This window comes from Hippocampus guttulatus, chromosome 22, assembly GCF_054856545.1.
Source record: "Hippocampus guttulatus isolate MCC_2025c chromosome 22, RoL_Hgut_1.0, whole genome shotgun sequence".
Lineage (NCBI taxonomy): Eukaryota > Metazoa > Chordata > Actinopteri > Syngnathiformes > Syngnathidae > Hippocampus > Hippocampus guttulatus.
The window spans coordinates 2,801,789-2,829,003 of NC_141282.1; the positions used below are offsets into that span (position 1 = coordinate 2,801,789).

The 27,215-nt window shown below is 45.3% G+C and overlaps 2 protein-coding genes across 6 annotated transcripts in view; both read left to right on the forward strand.

The window, feature by feature from the left end:
• The first annotated feature begins 393 nt into the window (after nt 1-393).
• phlda1 (pleckstrin homology-like domain, family A, member 1) lies at nt 394-4,037 on the forward strand. The gene is made up of 2 exons (XM_086103140.1): nt 394-1,064; nt 2,018-4,037. Exon 1 carries the CDS (start codon nt 526-528, stop codon nt 1,021-1,023), a length of 498 nt encoding a protein of 165 aa, XP_085959266.1. The 5' UTR covers nt 394-525; the 3' UTR covers nt 1,024-1,064; nt 2,018-4,037.
• Nucleotides 4,038-11,068: 7,031 nt separating this feature from the next.
• LOC147186022 (uncharacterized) overlaps nt 11,069-27,215 on the forward strand; it is a 40,389-nt gene continuing 24,242 nt past the window's right edge. For all 5 annotated transcript variants that reach the window (XM_086103486.1, XM_086103485.1, XM_086103489.1 and 2 more), the window contains exons 1-2: nt 11,069-11,214; nt 11,547-11,618. The gene's annotated coding sequence lies outside the window, so the exon portion shown is untranslated. The remainder of the gene's footprint in view (nt 11,215-11,546; nt 11,619-27,215) is intronic.

Genomic DNA, 27,215 nt, shown 5'->3' on the forward strand with positions numbered 1-27,215 from the left:
GTGTCTTGGATATGAAACTTACAAATTAGCTAGGTCATTTGTAGATAAGGCAAATAAAAAGTGACAGTAAAATAGATCATTTTAAAGTATTTTTGTACGTAATTGTATTCATTGTTGATATACCTAACCTTAATTAAATGTTCGTTTGTTCACTTTTTTGTCATCTTAAATCATTTACACCAATTATGTAAAGAGATTAATTGGTAAATCGGTTTTAGTGGAGAAAACTGCCAAATTAAATTAAAAAAAAGGTATTAGACGAGAGTAAGTGTACCTATTAAAGTGCCCCACGTGCATTTTTGGCTGTTTGATTTTGTAGTGGGTTGGGTCTCGTGTGGGCGGTTCCGATCCCTCCCCCGCCCGTCTCAGGCAACCGGTAGAGCACAACCAACCTCCACTTCCACCACGACCGACCCAGGGCTCCGCAACTGGGCGTCCCGTATGCCTTCGCCCTCTACCGGGTAGACCTCCTTTGTTGCCCTCTCCCCGGGAAGGAATACAAAAAGTGGCAGGCTCGGAGTAAGCATGTTGGAAAACGGCAGGAAGGTATACAAGGAAGGCGTGCTGGAGAAGAGAAGCGACGGCCTGCTGCAGCTGTGGAAGAAGAAACTCTGCGTCCTGACCGAGGACGGCGTGTTGCTGCTGCCGCCCAAGCAACACGATCATCACCCGCAGCAGCAACCACCGCAACCCCACCACAACCACCACCATCACCACCACCGCGGGGAAGACGCGGGCAAAGTCAAGGAGCTCCACTTCGCCAACATGAAGACCGTGGACTGCGTGGAGCGCAAGGGCAAGTACGTCTACTTCACCGTGGTCATGTCCGAAGGGAAGGAGATCGACTTCAGGTGTCCGCAGGACGAGGGTTGGAACGCTGAGATCACCTTACAGATGGTCCAGTACAAGAACCGACAGGCCATCCTGGCGGTCAAGTCTACCCGGCAGAAGCAGCAGCTACTCGTCGTGCATGTGCCCGGACAGAGCCACAAGACGCTGCGGAGCTCGCCCAACGTGGCGTGACCTGCCCGGCACCTCCGGCGGACATTCGAGCGCCGTTTGCGGTAAGAGGAAGAAGGAGCGGAAGCCGCGTGGTTGTTATTTTGGCAGCGGGCGGTCTGGGTACGACGACCCCCGTGTGAATTGGATCGGTTCTTTACCTCTGTTGGGGGTCCCTGGCTGTTGACCACCTTAAAACATAAACAGTGCAGCACATTATATCACGGATCTTTGTCATGCATACCATTTCCTTGGAAGTGGCCATTGTTCTTTAATTTTGGTGAATCTAATGCCCACAGATTCCTCTCCCGGTACGACAAAAATTAATTTAATCATGTAAGCGCAGCTTTTCTTTTCCAATATTTAAGGGTTAATGTTCACTGTGGGTGTAATGTTACAGTGGCTTAAATATGACATGCAGGTTTGGGGAAAGACTCGTGCTATTGAATGGGGAAGTGTTTCCAAACTTGTGGTGTCCACCTTGGTGAATAAAACCCATCACAATTGCGATGAACACTTAGGCCTACTATGTCATGATTTTATGTGTTACTGGTTCTCTGAGATAGTTTTTTTTTAAGGTGGTACTTGGTGTGGAAGTTTGAGAAGTGCTGTCCTAGATGGATTCATAGCTAGACAAATATTAATATCGCATTTTTTTTAAACTCGTGCAGTGTTTACACATGCAAATTACTTTCACTGAGTTTTTCTGCGGGTGTCGACATGAAACGAAGTTATGATTTGTGTTGCTATAAAGCTTGAGAAGTCATCTGCCGTACGCCCGTTGAATCTCACTTTTTAACATTTTTCCATTTTGAATTGCTGCCAAATGAGGAATTTAGTCCCATCGCCAGTTTATGTATGTAAACAAAAGTTAAAAAGAACAATACACACATTAGCCTGATTAATCGTCTCACCGGCAACAGTTTGGGAAACAATTGAACTGGGTAATGAAGTGGAAGTATAAAGTGACTTTTCATTTTAAAGTGGTAGCAATGTGTATAATTGACTCTGTTCACAGGTTAATTGGACATTGGACGTTGTATATCGACTCCCACCCCTGCGGCATCAGCCCCTAATTCTCCAGGACAAGCTCCGCTACTCGATCCATATTTCCACGGAACCCTTTTGACCCCCCACCCGCCTCCCCCGACACACGGACTTCCTCCACTAAAGACTCATGGACTAACGAAGAAGCATGTGAGAAAACAAAAAGTGCGTTGGACCGTGCAGTTATTTATTAGACGTGTATATATCTTTTTTTTTTTCTATGACTGTCTTCAACGTCAAGTCCATTTATTGGAAAGAAGCCTTTATTTGTACTGTTGTTGTCTTATTAACAGGTTGGTCGGAATCATCAAACCAAAGATTCATTTCCAGACGCCATTTTGCTTGTTTTAACGAACAGGATAATTAGCCACGGTAGCCTGTATAGAAGTCTTAAATCTGTACTTAATGTTTGTCGATTATGTTATAATTACAGAGCGGGTCTGAAAGGGGGCGGGGAGGGGGGGTGTTAGGAGTGGAGTTATCATATCTGATTGAAGGAGCTGCCATTTTAATCGTTGTTAAAGCCAGTCGCGCGCAACATGGCCGAGCTCTGATGCTAGCAGTAAGCCCGTTAGCTTATCTGACAAAACGCCCTTTTCACAAGAATCAGACGTGTCATGCCAGTTCACACTTTCCGTATGTGAACTATTTCTTGTTTTTAGGGTTAACCTGGCGCTAACCTACACGCTGTTGCTGCTGCTGCGTTTAGCATTTTGCTTTCCCCGTCATGAGCGTTACGCGTACATGGCCCCGCAGATGTGTTTTTGTTAAATACTATTTGGAGATTTTGTTCAAAATGGCATTTTAAACTTCGTAAAGTAGTGAAAAAAATGTTGTTTATATTTTATAGCTAACGACATTGGCTCGTTGTTTGGCAATTTTTATAGCTAACGACATTGGCTCGTTGTTTGGCAAGGCCAAGCTAATTTCAAACCTTTGTTTTTTTTCCCCAAATAACGAGCTAATAGAACTAAATGTGGGCTTTCTAATTGGCGCACTCACTCAGTGTTCCATCCTAATGACAAAGTTTTCAACTAATTGTATCCCACAAGTAGCATAGGTGATATTTTGAAAAGTACCGTATTCACATTTTGTTTTTGTGATCTAAAACGGCAACTACGAGTTGATTTTTTTAAAATAAATAATAATATGGCAGTGGAGAGTGCACGATGGGCATTGCCAGTTTAAAAAAAAAATAATAATAATTTGACTTAGTATTTTGAAAGCTCGAGCTGTTGTTTTTGTAGGTTGTGCGCCTCACCGTTTTTAAAACTCTATTAATTATCATTACCAAGAAATCCAGGAGATCCAAATCGAAAGGACAGATTAATGTGGCACGGTGGTCAACTGGTCACCTGCCTCACAGTACAGAGGTGCAGGGTTCGATTCCAGCTCCGGCCTTCCTGTGTGGAGTTTGCATGTTCTCCCCGTGCCTGTGTGGGTTTTCTCCGGGTGTACTCCGGTTTCCTCCCACATTCCAAAAACATGCATGTCAGGTTAATGGAACACTCTAAATTGTCCCAGGGTGTGAGTGTGAATACGTATGGTTGTTCATGGTGTGCCCTGTGATTGGCTGGCAACCAGTCTGCAGCATCCCTCACAGTCCAAGATAACAACTGGGTAGTTCAAAACAATTTCCAAACCCTTTCCATGTGTCATCTGCAAGGTATTAACCCTTACTCAAGTTATTTCGGGACGTGTGTCATCATTGGCAGGAATTTCAAAATGGCCTTACTTCACAAGGTGGCTATGCGTTGATTACCCGGTGGCTCGTGTTGATCGTGTGAGCCCTTTTCGAGAGTGTACGGCGGCCGAATTAACACATGCCTCAGTGTTGTTATCATCTCCCTCACAGCTCTGCCATTTTATCTCGCCTTCGCTGCACCCCACTGACACGCCTCTCTGCTCCCGTCAGTTTTCTTTTACTTCAAAATCTATTTTCATACCTCCAAATGATACATTCCATTAAAAAAATATATATAAAGAGGTAACTGCGCTCATGTTTCATTTTTCCGAGCTGGTTCATTCGGGTCGGCGCGCTCTCTGCTTTCGTGTTTTGCAGCCCACCTCATTTCCGAATCTAAAAGTAGTGCGGGGGATCGGGTTTCCCTGACAGTTGCTGCCGCTCGGATGAAACGACACCAGCCTGTGAATGCGTGCTAATTCAATTAAACGCGCCACATGGTGACGACATCTTTTGTGATGCGTGAAGGCTACGTGGCTGCCGGCTGGCTGAGCTTGTCACTTCGAATATTGACGCCTTACTTGAATCATCACCCCTTATGCATTTGTATTTAAGTGCTTTTTGTTGTTGTTTGGGTTGCACACACAAAAAAAAAAAGCAAACGCTGAACATACCGTGAAATTTGGTTACGTTTTGGGGATGCTTTGCTCTCTCAGGCACTGGTCCAGAACCAAATATGATGACCAGTATCACAAACTCAAATTACGCTCTGTATTGTTTATAAATGGAAGCGAAATGTCATTTACAACATTTAAGGCATTCATGCGATTTATTATTTTGCCGCAATTGTCCTTGGAGGAGGCAAAACAAGATGAGTGGAGGACATGATTCAATTCCACTGCGCTGCTGTTAACATCCCATTTCAAAAACGAGTTGGGCGGAACCCCGCCTTTGATGGAGCCTTTCAAGCGTCAGCTGTTGTTGACAGGTTTGCGCATCTTGGCGTATACGCCGACCGACCGCTTACGTATTCCTTACCATGGCCAACTCTTTGTGATTTGAGCCAGCGGTGTAAGAGGAGCCCTCATGGATGTAATTCAGGATTACCTCTCAAAGACTCTTCCGAAACGCTCTCAAACACGACTCAGCCACTCTATACACACACACACACACAAATCCTTTCATGTGCAAAACTTGAATGCTTTCACAAGTCATAAAAAAGCATTACGATATATATGGACAAAGAAATGTCAGTACTGTTGTGTGATTGAGGATAAAAAACACTACTGGGACATTCCATTTTTTTTAGGTTGCGTATGGAGGTTTTAGTTGTGTATGTGAAGTAATCCTAAATTATGTTCCTCATGACCCCTCATACTAACGGATAAATGCCCTGACATGGTCACATGGTCATTGATTTTTTTTGCCACATGTCTTATAGAGCACTTTTCGATCAATAGCAGCCCAAGGATCCATTTTAATCTGATTCCTTACTGTGGAGATGGCAGCACATGGGAATTATGTAAAAATGTACGTATGTATTTGTATGCAATCTCAAAAAGAAATGAGAAACTCGAATGAGATTTCATCCAGCTTTAAATGTTTGATTTCTTTTTTTGGCCAAGGGAAAACCCTTGATCAAACTTGTTAGTAACGTGCCGCCACCTGCTACTTGAAGCTGTCAGGAAACACTCGTAAAGCCTGCCGATGCGCGACTCGGTATTCTAAATTAGGCAGCGCTTCCTGAATAGAACTCGTTATTATAACAAAGCCAAATTGCCACCGCCGCTTTAATCGCGGTAATGGCACATCACCCTGTACCATCAGGAGGGCTTTTGTTTCTCACATGATGTAAATAAGTCAAGAGACTATTATTGAAGGACATATCTGGTGCAACAGATTGCTCACGCGTGACAACCACGCAGGCGCATTATATTATATTATATTTTCTTCATGGTGTTATTTCATGCAGCTATCGGGCATTATAATCGGGGACAAGTGACGATGACACTGGAGTGGATGATATCGTATATTACACTGCCTTTCGAAACGCCGAGTCAACACTTATACTTGAGGTTATTAGCCATTAGCAATCTGGCTGTAGGGCGGAATATGGCGTATTAAAATGCAAAAGTGCTCCCTTGCCATCTGCTTGGATGCATATGTAAGTTGAGGGGTTCGTTGTTTTTAGTGGTTAGTTCTACTTTACGAACGGCAAAAGGAAAGATGGAATCCTTTGAAATCAGTTTTATTGAGAACAAAAAGACGTCGGCACCGCAGCACGTAGGAGAGCACAACTCCTTCTTCCGGGGTAAAACACTTCCTGTTTCCTTCAGCCAATCAGACGCTCTCAACATCAACATGTTTAAGAAATGATCAAAGAGAATATAATTTAGGTAACTTTAACATCAAAGACAATACTCTAATATTCAAACATAAAATTATAAAAATAATTTAACAAAATCTTATACATATAGTGCAAACGTCGCTTTTTGGAAATCAGTGACGATACTACGAGAGTCAGTGGTTCACAGGCTCCCTCTAGTGGTATATGGAAGAGCATACATCAAAAATTAAGCGATATGTAGTTTGCTGCCAAAACCAGTTAACTGCAGACATTTAACATTTTGTAGACAGGGTGTGGATATTTGCCCAGCCCTTGGGCCCTCTCGCAGAAGACAGTTTTAGTGGTGTTTTTGTTGTGCATAGACACACATGGTAGACGTGCAGGTGGTTTCAACTGCAAACAAGGAAACTCACAAACATACTCACACCTGCGCCCCCTTTCTCGCACGCCCACAGGTGACACAATGTCTGCCCATGATAACGACACGTCTGGCATAGCCAAAACGTCCCCAACCCACCTGCCTTCCCTTCCCTCAAGGTCATAGCTGTCTCCTCGCCAGTTGGCGGCCTTCCATTTCTTTGTGTGAAATGTTCACTTCCTCTTTTCATGCGCGATAACGCCGTTGTAAGAGCGGCATTATCTTCTCTCAGGAGCAAAACAACAGTTGATGTAAATATGGCTGGATGGCTGCTTTGTGTGTAGAACAGATGGCCTTTTCCTTGAATGTTTTTTTTCTCCGTTTCACCGTCCAGCCTGGAAATAAATGAATTCAAATATAACCCTCGCTCCACATTGTTTGTGTTTTTCCCTGACGTGTTGTCCTTTTAACATCACATATTAAATGGCATCATGACTCACATTTGCAGCTCAGTTACTTCTTGGTTGTTTCTGCAAGCTTAACCCATGTGTCCAAATCTTTACATTATTTAAGGGTTCTGGCCACGGTTTGGGTTATAAAAAACCTTTAAGGTTTCAAATTAGGATTTAAATGCCGGTGTTAAGGTTTGAAGTCCAGGTGTGAGTTTGTTGTCCTAGTGGAGAAACCCCCGAAGTGCTGGTGAGTGCGCCCTCTTAGGTAAGTACATTTAAAAAGTATGTGCTGTGTCTACTTTTGGCTTTCCTGCATTAAAGTCGTGGACAACACACATAAATTAATTAAAAAAAGAAAAATACAGTAAAATAAATAGAATGAATAATGACACAGAAAAAGTCTTGTTGAAACCGATTCGCTGAAACCCAGGTGGGAGGGAGCTGAGGGGCGCAAATGATTGGCTGACACCTTAAAGAGGGCGGGGCCGCGCAGGTTTTATGAATGAAAGAAATTCCACACTGCAAAGCTACACGAGAAATGTTTTTTTTTTTTAAAACATCAGAAAAAAAGTCCGTAAGAACAATAACATACCCGGTTCCAGGAAAAAAAACCATACTCAAATAAAAAAATAGACTCCCCATGGACTGTCAAAAGAGTAAGTTTTATCTTTGTTGTCATAGTGGTTTTGCCTTCAAAGTAAAATACCCCGATGAAGTAGCATATTAGCTAGCGAAAACGAGTAGCATTAGCCACTTGCTAGTGAATAAAGTATGCGTTTAACGTGCAATTTTCAACACATTTATTTTGGAAATAGGGTGGGGGGGGGGGAAGCTGCAGTATAACTTACTGTATGTGTTTTATTGCCATGCAAATAAATTAAACCTCACCAGAAAATACAGTGGTCGATGTACAAATAAGCTCCTATTGGCTAGCATCGTGTGACAATGCTGGTTGCAAAGTTATTATGCCACCGGTGCTTTTAACAATGACTAACTTTTTATTGCTTATTTTATTTGCCTCTTTATTGTAGTATTTGCCCTTCCCTTAGCTTGGTTATGTCAATATGCAGAACACAACAAATATAATTTTTTTTAAATATTTAATATGTTTGCATTCCTTTCGTCAAATAGTTGGTTAAAAAACGTTAAGTACAATCTCATCTGTGCTCAAGTTGCAGGGATTTTCACATGCCCGTCGAGTACATTTTGACACTTAGGTCTTTTCTGTTTCCAGTGAAAGTGTTTACATGATATGATAATCGCTCGTGGCACTGTATGTTGCATAAGAATTGTATGTGCGTACTGTAAGTCATAGTGTACAACAAATGGGATAGTGTGCTTTTCCGTGTCCTTTCAAGGTATTCAGTATGACGCGTCAGTGGCAATTATAACTGACCTGACATTTGTTGGGAATCGCAGCCTTTTTGTTATTGCATGTCAGCGGCAACACACTTGACATTTTTCTGATCCGTCTCCTCGTATGACAACTGATCTTTCTTGCCTTTTACCGTCAGGTGGGGTGTTTTGCATTGGCCAGGGACGCCCACTTAACTTCCCAAGAACGTGTGGCCAACACGGAGTCGGCATTCGAGCTGCAGCGTGGGTAGGCCCATAATGACTTTGTGTACGAGATGAATGGGAAATGTCACACACATAACAATACATAAACACGTAAATGTGCAGTGGATATAAAAGTCTACACAACCTCGTTCAATTTTTAGGTTTCTCATTTTTTTTATATCACAGAAACTGGTGGTTTGAACACGGGTGTGTCGACTTTTTATATCCACAGCAAATATATCTGTTTTAAGTATCTCTTTTTTTTTTTTAAGCGCAGATCTTGTCCTTGAGAGGTGGAAAAACTAAACGGAACAAACTGCTTATGTTGTGTCGTCATTTGACCCGTCTACATAAAGTTCAGGCTCTCATATTAGCTTCTTAAACCTTATCCCTCTGAAGCCGTGTAAATCTGGCCCAAGCACATGACAACACAGCCCCCCCCCACATTATGTAGGTGTTGTCCTTTTTCCACTGAGGCCCACAAACTGAAAAGAGGATGTCTTTGGGGGGGGGGGGCTGGAACGGATTAATGGCATTTCCATTCATTTCAATGTGGAATGCTGATTTGTGGCTTCGCTGATTTTTAGTTTCCAGTGTGGTCCACGCATTGCCGTATATTTTATCCAGTGGGAAGAATGCCCGTGTTAATCAGTTGCGGACGTTTTCGTCTGCCCTTTTCCCTTTTGTCTAAGGTTTATTTGATTTTTTTTTTTTGTTCAACTGCAAGTGTCTCTGAGCTGTAAATGTTGAAAAAGTGTGACCGAGGAAATGCTGCGCGATGTTGAGTCTCATCGGGGGGGGGGGGGGGGGGGAACGAGCAAAGAAGTTACTGCCCCCCTGTAAACTAAATGTCTGTGGGCGTAGTACACGAAAAACAAGCCCATTGAGTTATTGGAATTGTAATATCGAGCGGCCGACACATTTATAGAAAAACTGGCAACCCATTGGCAGTTTCATCCTTTTGACACAGGTCTGGTCTTTGCTTATTTCCTCCCTTTACTTCCCTGTGTTCTTCTATCCCTGATTTCATTCTTACGCGTATCCTCTCCTTGATTCTCTCACCTCGTCTCTTGTCTTCCTGTAACCCCCCCCCCCCCCCCCCCCCACACACACCCACCCCCGTCCCGGAAAATCCTACAGCGACGAATTATTTTTCCTGGTTTCGCAGGAAAAATAATTGTGACGCTTGCGAGGGGGGTGGGGGGTGGGGGGAGTGTCGGACGTGCACCCGTGTGATCCCACCAGGGGTCCGAGACCCTCGCAGATGGGATGGAGTGCGGCGTGATGAGTGGAGGGTTGAAGGTGGGGGAAATGGGGGACCAAAAAAAAAAAAAAAAAAAAAAAAAAAGGATATCGAGGCGTTGCTCAATGTCACCCTGCGATTCCGACCCAGCCTATATTTCATAACCACCTCGTAAAAATCAAACGCCCGTCACGCAGACAGGTATAGAGCCACCCCCCCCACGCCCCCCCCCCCCCCCGCTCCTTCTCTGCCGATACTGTCAGCTTTATGGATGTTCCGCAGCCTTGCACAGCGACTCATCCGGAATCCAAAGCGGCTACGTAAAGTTCATTGAAACGCGTACGCGGGGAAATTCGTCGCGATTGAGGTTTGCCTCCGAAACCAAAGGAAAGAGAATTATTCATAGGTGAGTGGAACATAGGGAACAATGGCTGAGAAGGTCAGATGCTCAGTTCGGTTCTGCTCAACAATGACACGGTGTGCTGTACCCCCCCCGCCCCCCCCCCCCCAAAAAAAAGACTAGCAGAAACATGTGAAGAAACTGCTGACAGTGACAAATGGAGCTTACTCAATGTACAGCGTTCGGGTCCGAGCCCTGCAGCGAAAAAAAAAAAAAAAGAAGAAAGAAAATCTGCAAGTCGTGCTTTTTTTTTTTTTTTTTTTTTTTTGCAAGTAATCTACGCTTGCCAAAATCTGGTTCTGTCTATTCCAGTTTTGGAACGCCTCCCTCCCACATCCCACCCCCACTTTGACCCCAATTTTTTTCAATGGGCGCCGAAACCATCTTTTGCTCGGCGAAATACCAAATTGTGTTATTTTTGGAGATCAATCAGCAAAGTCAAACAGCCCCGTTACACGGCGGGTGTCAACTGATTACCCGCAGAGGGGGCGGGGGGGTGACCTTCATGGTTCGACTATGCTTTTTCTTGTTATGTCTGCTCTTGTGTTTTTTTTTTTTTTTTTTTTAATCTAAAAAGTTGAATGGAAGTGAACCTGATCGGTTGTGCATGACATTCCGATCAAAAGTTTGATGCTTTCTTCTTGACATGAGTGGAATTTGTTCTTTGCTAAGACTCCCGATAAAGAAAAAAAAAACATTGACAAATGCCAAGATTTAAAATCAATTTGTGGAGCGAGGGCTGCAGTAAAAAAAAAGCATGTTCTCCCCTCATCTCATGAAAAATCCTTCTGCATATTAAAAAAAAAAATGCAATAGAATTCATCTTCTCGGCAAAACACAGAGCACCGTCTCGCAATTTACCACACTGAATAAATCATTAACTCCGGCCTCATGCAGACATTTCCATGCCTCTGCAAGCAGCGCAAGTAGGGCGTAGGCATAATTTTTTTTTGGGGGGGGGGATGGCGGTGAGAGATTGTCACGAACCTCTTCATTTTAATTTGGCACAGGGTCGCCGCACCCCGAGAGAGGAACACAATATCGATGGCGGCTCTCTGCGTTCCCCTCCGGTTAATTTGAGGACTTGCGCAAGCTCCCGCTTCTCCATGACAACAAGGAAGCAGGTGAGCCGTCAGTCCGTCTGCTCAATCTAATGGAATACAACACAAGAATGACATCACAACATGTCCAGTTGAGCTTCGCTCATTTCGCTGCGGTAATATTCTTGGAGTGGATCTCGAATATTGATGCATCCGTACCCAGGGGCAGATTTTTCCAGGGACCCCAAATATCTCATAAACATTGATTCGTGAAGATTTTTTTAAAAAAAATTTGAAGCAATTCAAAATGTTTTCGTTCACATGATTTAAAAATACATCCAAATGCTGAACCTGTCTTCATGATTCTTACTTCTGCACTCAATGACCATTCCGTCTTTTTTACTGTGCATGTGCAGACTTGAGAGAAGAGAGCGCAGGTGTGTTGTGAGGAAAAAGAAGTTGAGTTGTTCCATTGGACTGGAGAAAAGGTAAGGGGAAAGCAAAGCAAAGCAAAAAAAATAAAAAATTAAAAAAGTTTTAAAAACTCCTTCACTCCCAAAGACGTTTTTAAACGTCTTTTCAGACTCGGTCCAGAATTGGCTGGTACTGAATGTGTTTTAAGCTTTTCATGCACCCTGATAACATGGTAAGCGGTCCACTCCAGTAACCGCTGTCCCTCAAAGAGTTTTTCATGGTGGGTCGCACTGCCGTCGGTGTCATCCTAGCAGAATTCAGTCGAGATGAAGTGGGGGGCATGACACCGGTGACAATTTCCACCACCAAAACATGGCCGATATCTTTAAAAGTTTAACATAAAAAATGATGTTAAAGGTTGAGCAATGACAGGAAAAAGGAATGAGACGAGCCCCTGTGCGATCATCTTCCTAAGGAAGGATTGTCAAATTCGATTTGTTATTTTCACTTATGAGGCGTAGCTGTTCCAACGTGACCCGCCTGTTTATTTAATATCGCCGAGATGAGATTCATAGAGATGTTATGACACAACTAAAGAATGTGAGAAGCATTCGGAAGCAGTGCGTCGTCCAAACATCCTCAATGGAGCGAGTTCAGTCGACTCCCAATCTGTTCGCGTCACCTGAACACGGCTTTGGATCTTCGCCCAGCCTTGCTGACGGATGTCATGGGTGGGGTAGATTCAACGTCGGCGTCGTTCTGATGTAATTTGGCTCAACGCTTTCACGGGATAGTCCTTTCTTGGCCCCTCTGCGGGGACGATGAGCATCAAACAGCAACGTAAATCCCGGAGGGAGGCAGAAGAACCCTTATTTTTCAATAGCAAGCAAACATCACGTCGGCAAATTGTTTTCTTCAATTTGAGTTTTTGGCCGCCTCGGAGCGTGGCATGATAACGGCCCCGCGTGCTTCATTAGGCTTTTTCCATAACCGACGGTTGCTATGGCAACCACTGGGTCAGTAATGAGTCTGGGGTTTGAGTGAATATTGTCGGGCGGGACTGCGTGTCCAAGAAGACGGAGGATTTGGATGAGATGATTGGGAGACTCTCACCATTAAATTTAACACCCTGCGTGTCGTCTCATTGGGCGTAAAGTGGAATGCGGGTGAAAGAAGCCTCTGCCAAGGACTATTTATATAATTTTCTGCTGGCAAACAAACAAGGGCACAGGTTTCTAGTATTTACATATGAAACAGAATGACAACAGCGGCGTGTTGATCCTCGGGGGCCTTTCGCATGCAGTCATAAATATGACCGAGTGAGGTAATGGGCCGCGCCCCTTTTCAGCAGGAGATCCTGGTCGTCACGCGTCCATATCGCCGGCCGTCAGGCAGAAACGTCGATCAGGTGGTCCGGATTGCGCCGAAGGACGCAGTCTGCCAGTTTTAACCCACGGTCCCTTTTCAGCGTCGTAAGTTTCCTTCTTATTTTAGGAAGGGCATTTTATAAATAGCTCCCGTTGGTCCCTGTAGCTCATTATGGATTTCACCCTATGAGGGACAGCGGTTACTACAGTGGACAGCTTATCGTGTTTATCGGGTTACAAACTATAAATTGAATCGGTCGAGCATTTTCATGAAGCTAGAGCCTGTTTTGATGAGTTTTTTTCGAAACACGTACTATACCGTCAGGCAAGAGAGGAATGCTTTGTACGCATGAACGAACAGCTGTCGACCTCAACACGGTGAATCTTTGAAACGTGCAGACGGGGCATTCTGAGAACAGCTGTATTGAATGCGACGTTGCGCAGGAGGCCAGCGGACTGAATCTGGAATTGAAATGACGCGGTCGTCGTTTCCATGAATCAGCGGCAATATTATGAGCCAGTGGAAGGCAGCGGAGTGAGTAATGTGCAAGTACAGGAAACAGTGGGCGTGTCATTTCCTAATTTTGTCATCAAAACTTCTCAAGAAGTTACTTGACTCCAACTTTGGATAAATAACATTTGGATATCTTTCATAATTATGCTATGCTATAATGATATGATGAGTGAGATGTGAGATAATCTACAGGTTAATGCCATCAGCCCGACATTGGAATCCTATTTTCAAAATCTGCTGCAAACAAAGCATCGAAATAAAAATTAATAGGCCCTCAGGAGTGATTCCTGGGGAACTCCATTAATTAAATGGAAAACGTGACTGCGTTATATACAATGTGCGGCATCAACCCAACATCCGCCTTTTATTTTCAAAATTAATATGCCAAGGCAGTGTGCTCAGGTCCAAGGAAGGATCTCTGTGGAACACCATGAACTTCGATTGCGTGATAAACACCCATATTTGATAGCAAGGCTAAAAAAAATCCCTCCCGAATGAAAAAAGAAATAAATTCCAGCAGCATTTTTGCTAATGTTTTGTATACATCAGTCATTTTAGGCCATCTCAAATCATCCGGAAGTCACGGGGCAGACGCCTGCAAGAAGACTCGTTACGCTAACAGGAAGTGGCGGAAATTGGCTCGTGGGCAGTGCTGTAGAGGTTCGAATTAGATCAGAGAAAGCCGACACGCGCACGCCCCGGTATAGGAATACGCACAGAAATAACGAGCAAAGGAAGCACAAGGCCACTAAGAGTCATTTCCTCTCCTGCTGAGTGGGCTAATTGGAAAGTAAAGTCGTTAATCTGCCACCAGGCTCTGGTTGCACCCTCTATAAACAGTCCACGTGAGTGTTTGTGTGTGTGTGGACCCAAACGTTTTGTATTTCGACAGCAGCTGTCTCAATCAATCAACACCAAGCAGCCATTTGCATTGGCCGAGTGAGCCTGAAGTGTTTGATAGGCGCAGAGGAGGGTGAGGGTGGAGGGGGTCCAAGAAGGCAGATGTGGTTGAGGAAATAGCCCCAAGGCATCAAAGCACTTTTTATTTTTTTTCACCGATGCAGTTTTGATACCACATAGATAAGAGTTAACATCCCCGAGGCTATCGCGGGCGCCAGACAGCGGAGATCTGTTTTAAGCCGCCTCCTCGAGGAGCCTATTGAGCGATCCATCATTGAGTTACCGTTCTCCGCACAGCGTTCAGCCGAGGTCTCGCTCCGATCAATATTTCACCGCTGACTGTACCGAAGCGAACGTGACTGCGCGGCGCCGATAGAGGAGCTTTTTGTCCCAACGGCATCGCAATCACAATCTCGTCGCCATTGATTAACTCATTCACTCCCAAAGACGTTTTTAAACGTCTTTTCAGACTTCGTCCAGAATTGGCTGGTACTGCATGAGTTAAAGGGATGTCCGCTTTTTGACGACAGTCATTTGGTTCCCTTGTGTCGCGCTGGAAACTCTTTTCGAATTCATTTTTTGGGAGGTGTTAGCCCTCCACAGCAATGAGAAATGCGTACCTCTCCAAACCCGTCGTAAACAATCAAAATGTCTTCTTCGTTGAGCCACGTCAAAACAGACGAGCCACCACCGCTGCGCTGCGCGCGGCACCGACAGGATGAAGCCTCCCTCCGACTCGGCGGCGTCAACCCGCTCGCCGTTTGATCGCAGAGGAAGCGTGACGGCCCACAGTTGCTTTATCGCCCTCATTAATTTCTTATCAGACACACGGCTGCAATAAATCCCCTACTTGCCCCCCCCCCCTCCCCACACCCCACCAAAGCCTGCCCCCTACTCCTCTCCACCCTGCAGCTGAATTACAGGGAAGGCAATAACTTAGCAGGATGTGGTTTCAGCTTTACTAGTGTGGCAAATTCTTCATGTTGCCGACGCGTAACCGTTTCTGATTGAATGCAGCCGAAAGTCATTTGTCTAGCTGTCTAGTAGGAGTCGGTCAAGAGCGAGGGTCCGGGCAGGGACCACAGGGGGTCAGAGGTGTCCGAAGTGGAAGGTCTGCTGTGGTGTGTTATGTACTGTAGCACTCTGTGATGTACGTTACCTGGTTAGCAACATTGAATGACTTTCGGGTGTAGGGCATGGGTGTCAAATTGATTTTTGGCGCGGGCCTCAATGTCGTTACGGTTTCCCTCGGAGGGCGTGTGAATTTTGTAAAACCAAATGTTTAACCACCTCCGAATATTACGTACACAGCGAGCGACAAATTGATGGATAACTTGTTTTGAAATCAGAAGTCAAGAAGAACGGCTTGTTCAAATATTGTTGTTATGGATTAGATATGTGTTGTGTTATTTTTGTTATTTTGACTTCAAAATGGCGCCGCGAGAGTGGCTGCCTTTCCAGCAGCTCCTATATTTTGTTGTTCTACTTCTTCCTTTCATAACTTTGCTGCTGTGACTTGGGACTTTCTCCATTGCGAGACTAATTAAGGTTTTCTTATCTATCTTATATGACCATTTGAAATTTGGGTTCAGACTTTAGCAAGCGTCATGGAAGTTCACCTGGTTGATTCACTTTCGCGGGCCCCACAAAACGATGTGACGGACCAGATCTGGCCCCCGGGCCTCGAATTTGACACATGTGGCGCAGGGTGTAAAGCCAATCCAAAAACATGAAAATAGGGTCAAAATCGATTGTGGACTTCGATCGCCAAGTTTAGAAATGATTGATGATTCACTTCCTGCCTGATTAGTTGACTTGTTTAGTAATTGACTGTCCAACTGCGCTGCGCCTCGTCCACCATCTGCTGCCGTCGCCAGACTACAAAATGTCCGGCCGACAAACATCCGAATGGTTCAAAGCACAGTACAGTACCGGTGGTGGATGAGAACAGCAGCGAGCCTCGCGCGTTTAACCTTTTGAGGCATAGCGGTTACAACAGTGGACAGCTTACCATACTATCGGGTTCCAAGCTCAAAAGCTAGCGTTACGCGGACGCATATTTGCGGATATTTCTCCGGTGGTTGTATATTTTTAGTCCTGTTGTGCTGCGATGTACAGTAGGCCGGCGTTCCCCCGCCCTCCCATTTTCTGACATCCTGATCAGATGCCCGAGCCACTTCATCTGGCTCCTCTCAACGCGGAGGAGAAACGGCTCTAAGTCAAAGTCGACATACTGTCAACGCCATTCTCCTCAAACGCGGCTTTGTGTGTACTCGCGGCACGCCAACACGGCAAACTGGGTCAACGTTGTCGAGTGGACATTCGCCCCTTAGCCAAACGCGCTGTGAATTGCGTGTCGGTCGACATCCACGAAGAAAGGGACATTTGTCCGCACTTTTGGCAGTAATTGTGATCGAGTTGTTTTGCTGATTCTTGGATGTATTTTGGGGATTTCGGATTGTCGGAATGAATTTTAAAACTCAGCCAATTGCGTTTGAACCGATGGGAGGGCGGGTGGGGAGGGGTTAGGAAAGAGACGCATTCATTTACTCCGCAAGGCAGCAGGAAACAAGAGACCTCATTGTGCGTACAGCACAACGTTGATGCAGCATTTATCCTTGGCGCAACAGCTGCTTCTGCTGCTTGCTGCCTGCCCTCTCTTTCCAATATAGATACTGTATATATATATATATATATATATATATATTTTTTCTTTCAACGCTTGCGTCTTGAATAACCAGTGGGTCATCGGGGTCATGAACAACCGAACGGATTCGCATTCCGGAGCCATCGCGAGGCAATGAAAAGGCAGAGAATGAGACGGGCCCTCCGTTTCCAGCTTTCAGTCGGCGCTTCAGCCTCAGTAAATAAACTCAATATTGCCGCTGTTCACCCGCAGCGATTTCACGTTGCATTTCCGACAACCCGTCGGCTCAATGCGGCTCGGTCATCGCGACGACGGCAGCGCACGGTTGATCGAATGCGCTTTGACACGTGTGGCCTGGACCGTGATGGTCTTTTGTGACAGTTTGTAGAACTTGTGGATATAAAAACAAAAAAGGCCAGATTTTTGTGATATATTAAAAAAAAAAATACGATTAATATGACACATTATTTGTGCAACTCAATTGAGGAAGAAAAATAAAAAAAAGAAATCCAGTCTACAATCAGCGGGGTGAGGCACTGCCTCACTTGTGACCCCAAAGAGGAAAAGTATGGATAACTAACAGAGTTTTAAAGGTGAATACACGCCAAAAGTGGTCCATTTTTTGGTTCAGGCAATATTTGTGGTTGGGGGAAAAAAAAAAGTGCGTTGAAAGTTTTAGTTGAAATCCTCGTCATGCGTGACGTTTGCCAATCTTTTGGCTGCCTGTGGTGAACTTGTCTTGATACTTAGATTAAAAAATGTTGCTTATAACGTCACCCCGACACGGAATAAATGTTTAATGACGTCGACAGTTCCTGTGCGGCCGACCTCGCCGCGCGACATTTGAAACGCTTTCAAAATTAACGTTCAGCGCGCCGCCGTCGGCCTACTAAAAGAACGCGTCCACGGTCTATCTTTGGAAGGAGGACGCTCGCATACACAGGGGACGCGTGGGCGCGCGCGCGTAACGTTGCGCGCGTGCCGAACGAGGTAATTAACATTTCGCCCGCCATCAGCGGGCGAGAACGCTCGCGGCGAAAACGATCCGCCGGGACCACCGACGCTGTAATGACGAAAGTAATTCACATTGTCAGGATGGATGCACACATTTGCAGGCCCCTATCACTATTTTTGATTTCGAGCCGCATCTCAACGGATCCCTTTTTTTGTCCTCCCACTCCTGTCGGCCTCACTCACCCGATCGATCATCTTCTGTGATGAATAATTTAGAAGGTGACCTCGCCTCAACGTTTTAGCTTTGCGCCCCGACTGTCAGATCAATCTCCTCTCCGGCACCCGTCGCGATGCAGCCGTTCGTCTCGGAATGAAGTAAATAGTATCAGAAAGATGTTGGATGGGATCGGGTCAGTTTTTTTGGTCAATTTTTGAGCACTTATTCAAACCCGCCATACATCCTGACCTGGCCAATGTATCGACCTATCGTCATATTTTTACCGGCGGGTGCGTTTGATTTGTAAGGGCACGCGACATTTCCCGATCGTGAATTTGTATGCACAGCAGCGAGGCTCGACGTCAAAATAAACATCCGGTACGATACATTAGCTGCAAGCGGTATGTCTGAGTGGGAGTCTCAGAGGACTGACAGGAGAGCCGCGACGTGATTTCAATGCGGGTTGTCATGCAAGCCTTTTAAATTCCGCTTCTGTCTGTGCTCGCCGGAAATCTCCCCGTTTTTCCCTCACGCTAGCGGCCAAGAGCGCCGTGTATTAATTTTTTTTCCCCATGTCATTCAAGGGTTGTGTTTGCAATTCTTTTTGGTCTGTGCTCCGTGGGGATAAAAATGACAAGGCCGCCAAGATAATTGGATTGATGTTGGAATATACGCGGGTGGGCTTCAGGTCCCTATTTAATTCCTCTGACTGGCTCATTTGGCGACTCAGAAGCAGGACTTTAATTATTTTCACTGCCGACTAATTAGAGATGGAGCGAATGGAAATGAATGCGATATTTGCTTGTGACTATTCTTTTTTTCATTTAAAAACAGCCAAGCACGGAAGGCTTTGGCAGGTGATTTAATAATGGTTCATTCTGCGGTGTCTTTGAAAATGTGCGGGTGAGCAAAATTTCTAAATCCATCATAGCCCGAAGGCAAGCTTTGACATTGTTAAGTTTATTATATGACAGTTAATAGTGTGTATGTGCTTTTGTAGTGTTAAAAAGAAAAAAAATATTTGTGGGGGAATATTTGCCCACCCAGGCGGAGTCAATGAGTTGAGAATGACTAATTTAAAGTATTTCCATAGCTGCTACTGCACTCTACCCCAGTGGTGTCGAACTCATTTTAGTCGCGGGCCAATTTGGAGTTCCCTCAGAGGGCCGTTATGATAGCGAAAACCACAAAAATTATTACTTTTACACAACACATTAATAGATGACTCGTTTTGAAATCAGTCAATCAAAATGGTTTGTTCCATTATTGTTCAAGGGAGGGTAAACAAAAGGATTGCAAAATCTCAACGTTATTTAATACACATGGCAATTTGACATTTCGGGACAGATTTTAGCAAGGTGACACACATGATTTGCTTTTGCGGGCCACATAAAATGACCTGGCGGGCCGAATCTGGCCCCCGGGCCTTGAGTTTGATACACCAACACCCTTAATTTTTTTTTTTTTTTCCCCCGTACAGTATGGAATATCTTTCAAAATAAACGGGATTGCGCAAAATTAGTCATGTCACAGGTATATCGTGATTCGTCGTACTAGTATATCGTCAGTAACGTGTTTAATTGAAAAGAAAATTACATTTGGAACTCATTTGAAGCCCGAACCACATTGTATGACTTGACTCGACCCCTGCAAAGTGTCAGTCAGTCGCCAGAGGAAAAGGTTAACACGAGCCATTCGCAAACATGGCCTCCTACGGATTCCGCGGCGAGGAAGATAGCGATAGCGCCGTGTCGTGTTTGTATACGACCGTCAAAAGCCCGAATAAAAGCCGCCGGGTGAACCATTCATCGGCGCATGAAGCTCGCTAATAGCTGAGACCCTTCAGTGGCAACTGAGGTCACATTGCCACCCATGGCCCCCGTTGGTCTCTACCCTGTCCTTTTGTTGATGCATTTCGAGCCACGAGAGAGTTGCGCCGATCCAATGCGCCTCGGCCGTGACGTCACCCCCCCCTTTGGGAGAGAGAGATACGGCTTATGGGAACGCTCACACTCAGTGTGCTCTCATTGCAAAGTAGCCTGGAGGTTGTTATGATACATTAGCTTTATTATTAACCCCACCCCCACCCCCCTCCTCACTAACACCATAAACACTATTGCCTGCCATCGAGTCTAAATTTGATTTAAAAGAGCGGTTTGCGCCACCGCTGTGAGACGCCCGTTCAAACAAAGTGGGGAATAAATTTGATGTAATTAAAGTGATCCACTCATCAGTCAGGTAGTGACTTGAGAAGTCTTGCGGCGCTCGTTAGCTTTGTGATTCAGGACTGAGCGGTGTGGATTATTCCTCCGGTAGGTCGATTGATGGATAGATGGCGAAAGAGAGAGAATTTGAAGGCGTTCACCGTCATTATTTTATTTCACGGCGTTCCGTCTTTATTGCTTGAATTTTCCACTTCAAGGGAATGAAAACGGAAGCACGCTCTCGGTCCAGCTCACCCATGCTCTGTTTAGGATTAGCTTTTGCTCCGTGCACGGGTCGTCTTTTCGAGCTTCCCTTTTTTCCATCTGTGCTCTGCCATTTTTTTCCCCCCGTAGATGTGGAAGCATCCGCCGATGCATGAAATTGTCAAATCGTTAATGACATTTCCCCTGCATAATGGCGTCCCCTGAAATGGTACTTAAACCTGGCTGTGCTTTGATTGAAGAGCGTATCACGTGTGTGTGTGGTTGGGGGATGGGGGGGGGGGTAGTACAGCACGCCAGAGGACACGCTTCCACCATTTTTCAATTTCTGAGAGCCAGACTGCCAAATGTACTTAGTGCAGGTGATAAATTTGATTGGATGGATAACCGTGTCTCGTTTTTAACGTCGCCTTTCACGACGCGTCCTTGACTCCCCCCCCCCCCCCCCCCCCCACTTCGCTATCCGCGCTTACCTCTCTGTCATGCCTTTCCTCTGTGCTTCTTTTATCACCCAAAAAAAGACACACATTCATCTCTTTTCAACGGCAGTTTAGGGTCTCGGAAAAGCGAGGGGGCGGGGCTATCCCAGCTGACTCTCGGCAAGAGGCGCGGGTAGATCCTGGACTGGTCTCGAGTCATGGAAATTTAGACAAACAACGGTTCCCACTTCGGGACGATTTCGAGTGTCAGGAAAACGTGCAAACTCCCCACCTGAGTCGAGATTCGAAACCCAGAACCTCTTTAGGGTGAGGCAGATGTGCGCTCTTATCTTTTAATCTGTCTTTAATTCGTTCAAGCATCATAAATAATTAATAAACCCATAAAAATAATAACATAGTGTATTGAATGCATCCATCCATCCATCCATTTTCTACCGCTTATCTGGGGTTGGGTCGCGGGGGCAGCAGCTTTATCAGGGAAGCCCAGACTTCCCTCTCCCCAGCCACTTCATCCATCTCTTCCCGGGGAATCCCGAGGCATTCCAATGCCAGCTGGGAGAATTAGTCTCTCCAGCGTGTCCTGGGTCGCCCCCGGGGCCTCCTGCCGGTGGGACGTCCCCGGAACACCTCACCAAGGAGGCGTTCAGGAGACATCCTAATCAGATGCCCGAGCCACCTCATCTGGCTCCTCTCGATGTGGAGGAGAAGCGGCTCGACTCTGAGCCCCTCCCGGATGACCGAGCTTCTCATCTTATCTCTAAAGTCGAGCCCGGACACCCTGCGGATTTCATACAAAATAATAATAATAAGCTTTTTTTTTCGATAAGATACCTCATTTATTCCAAGGGAAGACCCACCCCCAAAACTGGCCTTCAAGCATCATTCTTTGTTCGGAGCCCAGTTTTGCCTTGCCATCTGGTTGGCAAAGGGATGACAGTCGCTTCCGCGGCAACAAAAGGAACCTCTGTTGCTCACTGATTATTGGCATTCAATTAATGAGCCAATCGGTTTCAGAAACATATGGGCAGCCTCTGCAACGAGCAACACATGGGATCAAATTGGTTCAAGAAGAGCCACAAAACCAGATTGTATAAGCCGGGCCGGCGGTCATATTATGCTGAAAGAGTCAAAGTAACGTTAATTGTGTTGATTTTTATTTTATTTTTTTACATTGTTCATCGAATGATTTGTACCATGTACATGAACAAAAGCGCTAAAGAGAACAACAAAGCAGCCTAAAAAGACCGACGGACTATAACAGTTCCATTCAGCGCAATATAATTAACTGCCGCTATTTCAGACACGGCCTTGGCGTGTGTCCCCGTCCGCACGCACACAAGCATTTATTTCTCGTTTGTGTATATTACATTGTCCGCACGTGCACTTTTTACTCATATTCCTCGGGCACGCATGCAAGTGTGGAGAATAGCGACATTGTGCTCCGGAGGGGGCCGGAGGGTGTCAATCTCGGGCACGCCTCGGGCCGTGTCATCCGGCGCGGCCTGCTTTCAAAGCGGGAAGCTCACTTCACACAAATAATAATTAGGATACCCAGTGGCGGCGCACAAAGAGTTGGACCATCTGGCGTAAATCTTTCCAGGCTTCATTCATCCACACACACACACACACACACACACACACACACACACACACACACACACACACACACACACACACACACACACACTCACACACGTCCCCGCTGTGCTGTGTCTGCCTCGGACCATGTGGTGAAAATGTGCTTTTTACAGATGCGACGCGGAGTTTGTGAAGGGACCTACAGTAGAATACAGTAGATGCAATAAATCAAAGGTGTTATACTTTGTATGAAATTTTCGTCTATGTGTGCCCTGCGATTGGCTGGCGACCAGTTCAGGTTGTCCCCCCCGCCTACTGCCCGACGACAGCTGGGATAGGCTCCAGCACGCCCCGCGACCCTTGTGAGGATAGGCAGATCAGAAAATGGATGGATGGATAGATATCAAACCAAATGTGTCAAAGTCAAGGCCCGGGGGCCAGATCCGGCCCATCACATCAATTTATGCGGCCCGCGAAAGCAAATCATGATCACTGCTAAAACCTGTACCGAAATGTTATATCGTCACGCGCAATGAATCACGTCGAAATGTTGTTCGCCTCGTTCCACTTGTCGCAACAACAAACAAATAGTTGACATGAGTGATTTCAAAAGGAGTAATGCATCCGTTTGTTGTGTACAAGTGATAATACTTTGAGAAACATTCATTCGGTTTCACGTTCGTGACGGCCCTCCGAGGGAAGACGTAACTCCAAAATGGCCCGCGACAAAAAAAAAAAAGAGTTTGACACCCGCTGTATTCAACCATTACACCAGGGGTGCCCATTACGTCGATCGCGATCGACCGGTAGATCGCGGACTGGTCCCAAGTCGATCGCGAGGGGTGTAGAGGAGAAAAAAAACAACCAACCATTTGTGTGTCTTTGTACATGTTGTAAGATAAAAAATTTTTGTGTTAATGTACACTGCACGGGTCGATCGCGGGAGGTTGGTCGATCGAAAAGTCGATCTTCGGTCCAGAATGTTTGGGTACCCCTGCATTACACAATATCAGGATGCGTGAATGGGACGTAGACCGAATGCATCACCGAATGGAGTCAAACGTCACTTTTGCTTCTTATGGAGGAAAATAGCTACAGCGAGACATTAACCCTTTAATACACCCTGCAACCTGATAACATGATAAGATGCCCACTGTCGTAACCGCTGTCCCTGAAAGGGTTCATTGCCAACACATCAAGCTTATAGTTGCCCAAAAAGGCCTTGCGCTGAGTCTTTCATCCCGACTGATAGATGCTGCCGATAAAAGTGGATCAATATAACACTGATGGTGTTTTATGATCCCAATAAGATGCCCGCCGCTTCTCTCGCAACTGGCAAAATGCCCAGTCATGGAGTACTAGCAGTCTGTACAAGTCAAGCCGACCACTCGTGACAAATGGAGTTTCGGTGTTTCGCACCGGTAAATTTGCCGCCCCTGCGCCCGCTTTCTCTCGCCATGCTGACCTAAAAACACAGCGCCGCTTCCTTCCCTGCCTGCTACGTCTTTCGCACACACCATGAATAATGGATTGCACTTAGATCTTGTCTAATTTCTCTCCGCGCACATTCAAGTGGATGCGTAGTGCGATGCGCCACCTCGACATTTGACTTCCGTTCGGGGGAGGCGCAAGCACACCGCCAAGCTTGTTGTCAAGCGGACCGCCGACTACAGTGGACTTAATTTAACCCTTTCAGGGACAGCGGTTACTACAGTGGACAGCTTATCGCGTTATCGGGTTACGGGGTGCGTGAAAGGGTTAAATCTTCACGTATTTGTCCCCTCTCTTTGGCTCGGGTGAGATCTTAGCCCGCTTTGCATCCCTCTACTTCAAGGAAGCCATCTGTCAGCCCGATTGTATCAAATTCATTTTCTGTTGTCGGCTGAGCGTGTTCTATTTCCGTCTCGCTGCTAATACACCAGAGCGGCGCAGCAACTCGCTGCTGAAAAAAAACTGTGATATTGTGAGCGACTAGAGTTTTAATGAGAAGGCGAAACCTTTTTTTTTTTTAATCTGTACTACGCTGTCAGCAGCACGCCTATTTCCCCACATTTGCAGTTGCCAGTGTTCTCAAATCAAATATTCTCTTTGCACAAAAGGGAAAACGTCACATTTTTCGCCAGCGTTCAACAGTGCGGGGCAAGCGGCGCTTCTTCCATCGAATCTGCATTATCCTGGACGTCTTCAACTGTTGCCGGGGCTTGAAACTTCATTGCGTAGAGGTCAGACACGTTAATACGTGCAGCCCTTTTGCTGTCAGAACCTCTACAGCAGTTGAAAGAGCCCGGGCTCTGGTGGCAGGCTCTGGTGGGCATACACGATGAGCACCTTCTTTCCTGCAACGGCAAAAAAGAAAAAAAAAAAAAGAAATAGAAAAATTAACTAAATATTTTTAATTAATTAAGAAATAATGAATAATTAACTAAATTAATTACAAATATAAATAAATAAATTAATTGATTAGAAAATTAACCCTTTCGGGCACAGCTTGCCACTACAGTGGACTACAGTGCTTATCAGGTTATCGGGTTACAGGTTACAGGTTATCATTATTGGTGCACTTTAAGTGAGGAGGTGAAAAGGACAACAGTTGAGTCAAACTAAAACAAAACGAAAGTAAAACTATCCAAGGAAACTTGCCTTTTTTGCCACCTAATCAGAAATCGAGAAGGGGGGGCCGCTGTCAGAATTGTGATTGGAAGAAACATATGTGTAGGCGGAATGCGCACACAGCTACTTTGACACATTTTCTCATTTTATTTCTGCGATGATGGAGAGGTTTGACATTTTCGAGGTTTTCAATTTTATTTCCATCTGGGTGGACAGCTCGGACATCCCCCCACCCCCTCCCCCCACCTCCATTTTATTTCTGTGGAGCTCTTACTTTTAAGAACTTCAACTCATTTTCTTTGAATTGCTCATGTGATTCAATACTGGGTTGATATGTGCCTTTAAATAACTTCAAAATGAACTTGACTGAATATTAATGGTCCGAATCGTAAACACTGTTTATCGGTAAAAAAAAAATTCATTCCTAATGGCAAGTCAGTAAACTTTGCCGCCATGTTCTGACCACACACAACGCCGAAAACTCAAATCCACACACGTTAGCGTCTGGTTTATGTTTCAAATTGGATCGCCATCAGACCGTTCGAAATGACTCCAAAATGGCTGCTGCAATCCAGCAAAATGGCAGACTTCCTGTGTTTTGTCTCTGGTCCTTGAGACTTCTTTCGAGTTCTATTTATTAGACGTGCTTAGCAAATTTCCCGTTGCGAAATAAGAGTGAGTCGTATTTGACCTGAGGATAACAAAGACGCAAGAAGCAATTTCCAAGAGGGCTCTTTTCACTGCAACATTTTTAAAATCCTCTGGGGAAGTAACATAGCAAGTACAAATCCCACATAATGTCAATAATTCCACTTCACTACATCCATTCATTTCTCAGCACCGCCAGCGTGAGCCGAGCGCCCGTCAAAACATTCTGACAAGGTAATGGAAACACCCCGGGATGTTAACATGCACTGCGATAATTCGAACCTAAACTAGCGGGCAGTTAACAGACCGTCAGGCGACGTAACAAGCTATTTTTATGTCGCCTATTTGATGCTTTGGCAAATGAACCAGCGTTGTCTGGAGACGTAGAATTTGGATATTTCAGCCACGCACTTGGGTGTCAGTAAAATCCCGTCACCCAAAATGCGTTTGTCAGCAGTGCTGTTATGCCCGCCACTTGGGTAATTTGTTTGGCGGGATGAGTGGCAGGGTGTGGATGCTTGCGTTTGAGCAATCTAATGTGGCCTCAACCCGCGAGGACCAAATATGTAAAAGAGGAGCGATAGTCCGTGTGTGCGGCTAATGAAATGCAGTTAGAAAGTAATAGGGCATACGTTGAATTTCAATGAGCTAATGGATAAAAGTGGTTCTGTTCTGTGTACCAGGTCTCTGTGACCAAAATGGTGACCAAAATAAGTCATTAAAAAAAAAATCTACAATTAATATGACTCTGAGGGGAAAAAAATCGACGGGAGGAGCTCATCCCAATTCTGCTAATCAGTGCATGGCATCATTTTATGACCTTTTACCAGACTTCAATGGGCAGCAACGCCTCCGATTAAATCAGTTCTCAATGCCGAGCTAGCGACACATGCCATTTGTTAAGATATAAAGATGTTTTTAACCCTTTTCGTGCACCCTGTAACCTGATACCACGATAAGCCATCCACTGTAGTAAACTCTATCCCTCAAAGGGTTAATTGTTTTCAATGGGGAATTCTTGTTACTTGACAGTCTGCAATTTTCCAGCACCACACTGGAGGGCAAAAATATCTCCTGTCGCATCGCATATATAATTGATATAAAGTTTCCCAAAATACACGGAACTTTTTGGGACACATTTACGCATTACAGTGAAACTCCTCTACCAAGAAACCTACATGGGCGAAAATACCCCCCCCCCCCCCCCCAGTGTGAAAAAATCTTCATGCATTAACACCATTCCTACTTCCTGCCCCCCCTACAACGAAAAAAACCCGTTGCGTTGTACGAAACATGATTTCGTTGTAGAGGAGTTTCACTGTACTTCAACTTGGTCCTTTCCTCGTGCATTTATTCATGCGATCCGTTTG

Excerpts from the sequence above, each read along its gene's own strand:
- phlda1 (XM_086103140.1), top strand. The coding sequence starts at position 526 with ATGTTGGAAAACGGCAGGAAGGTATACAAGGAAGGCGTGCTGGAGAAG.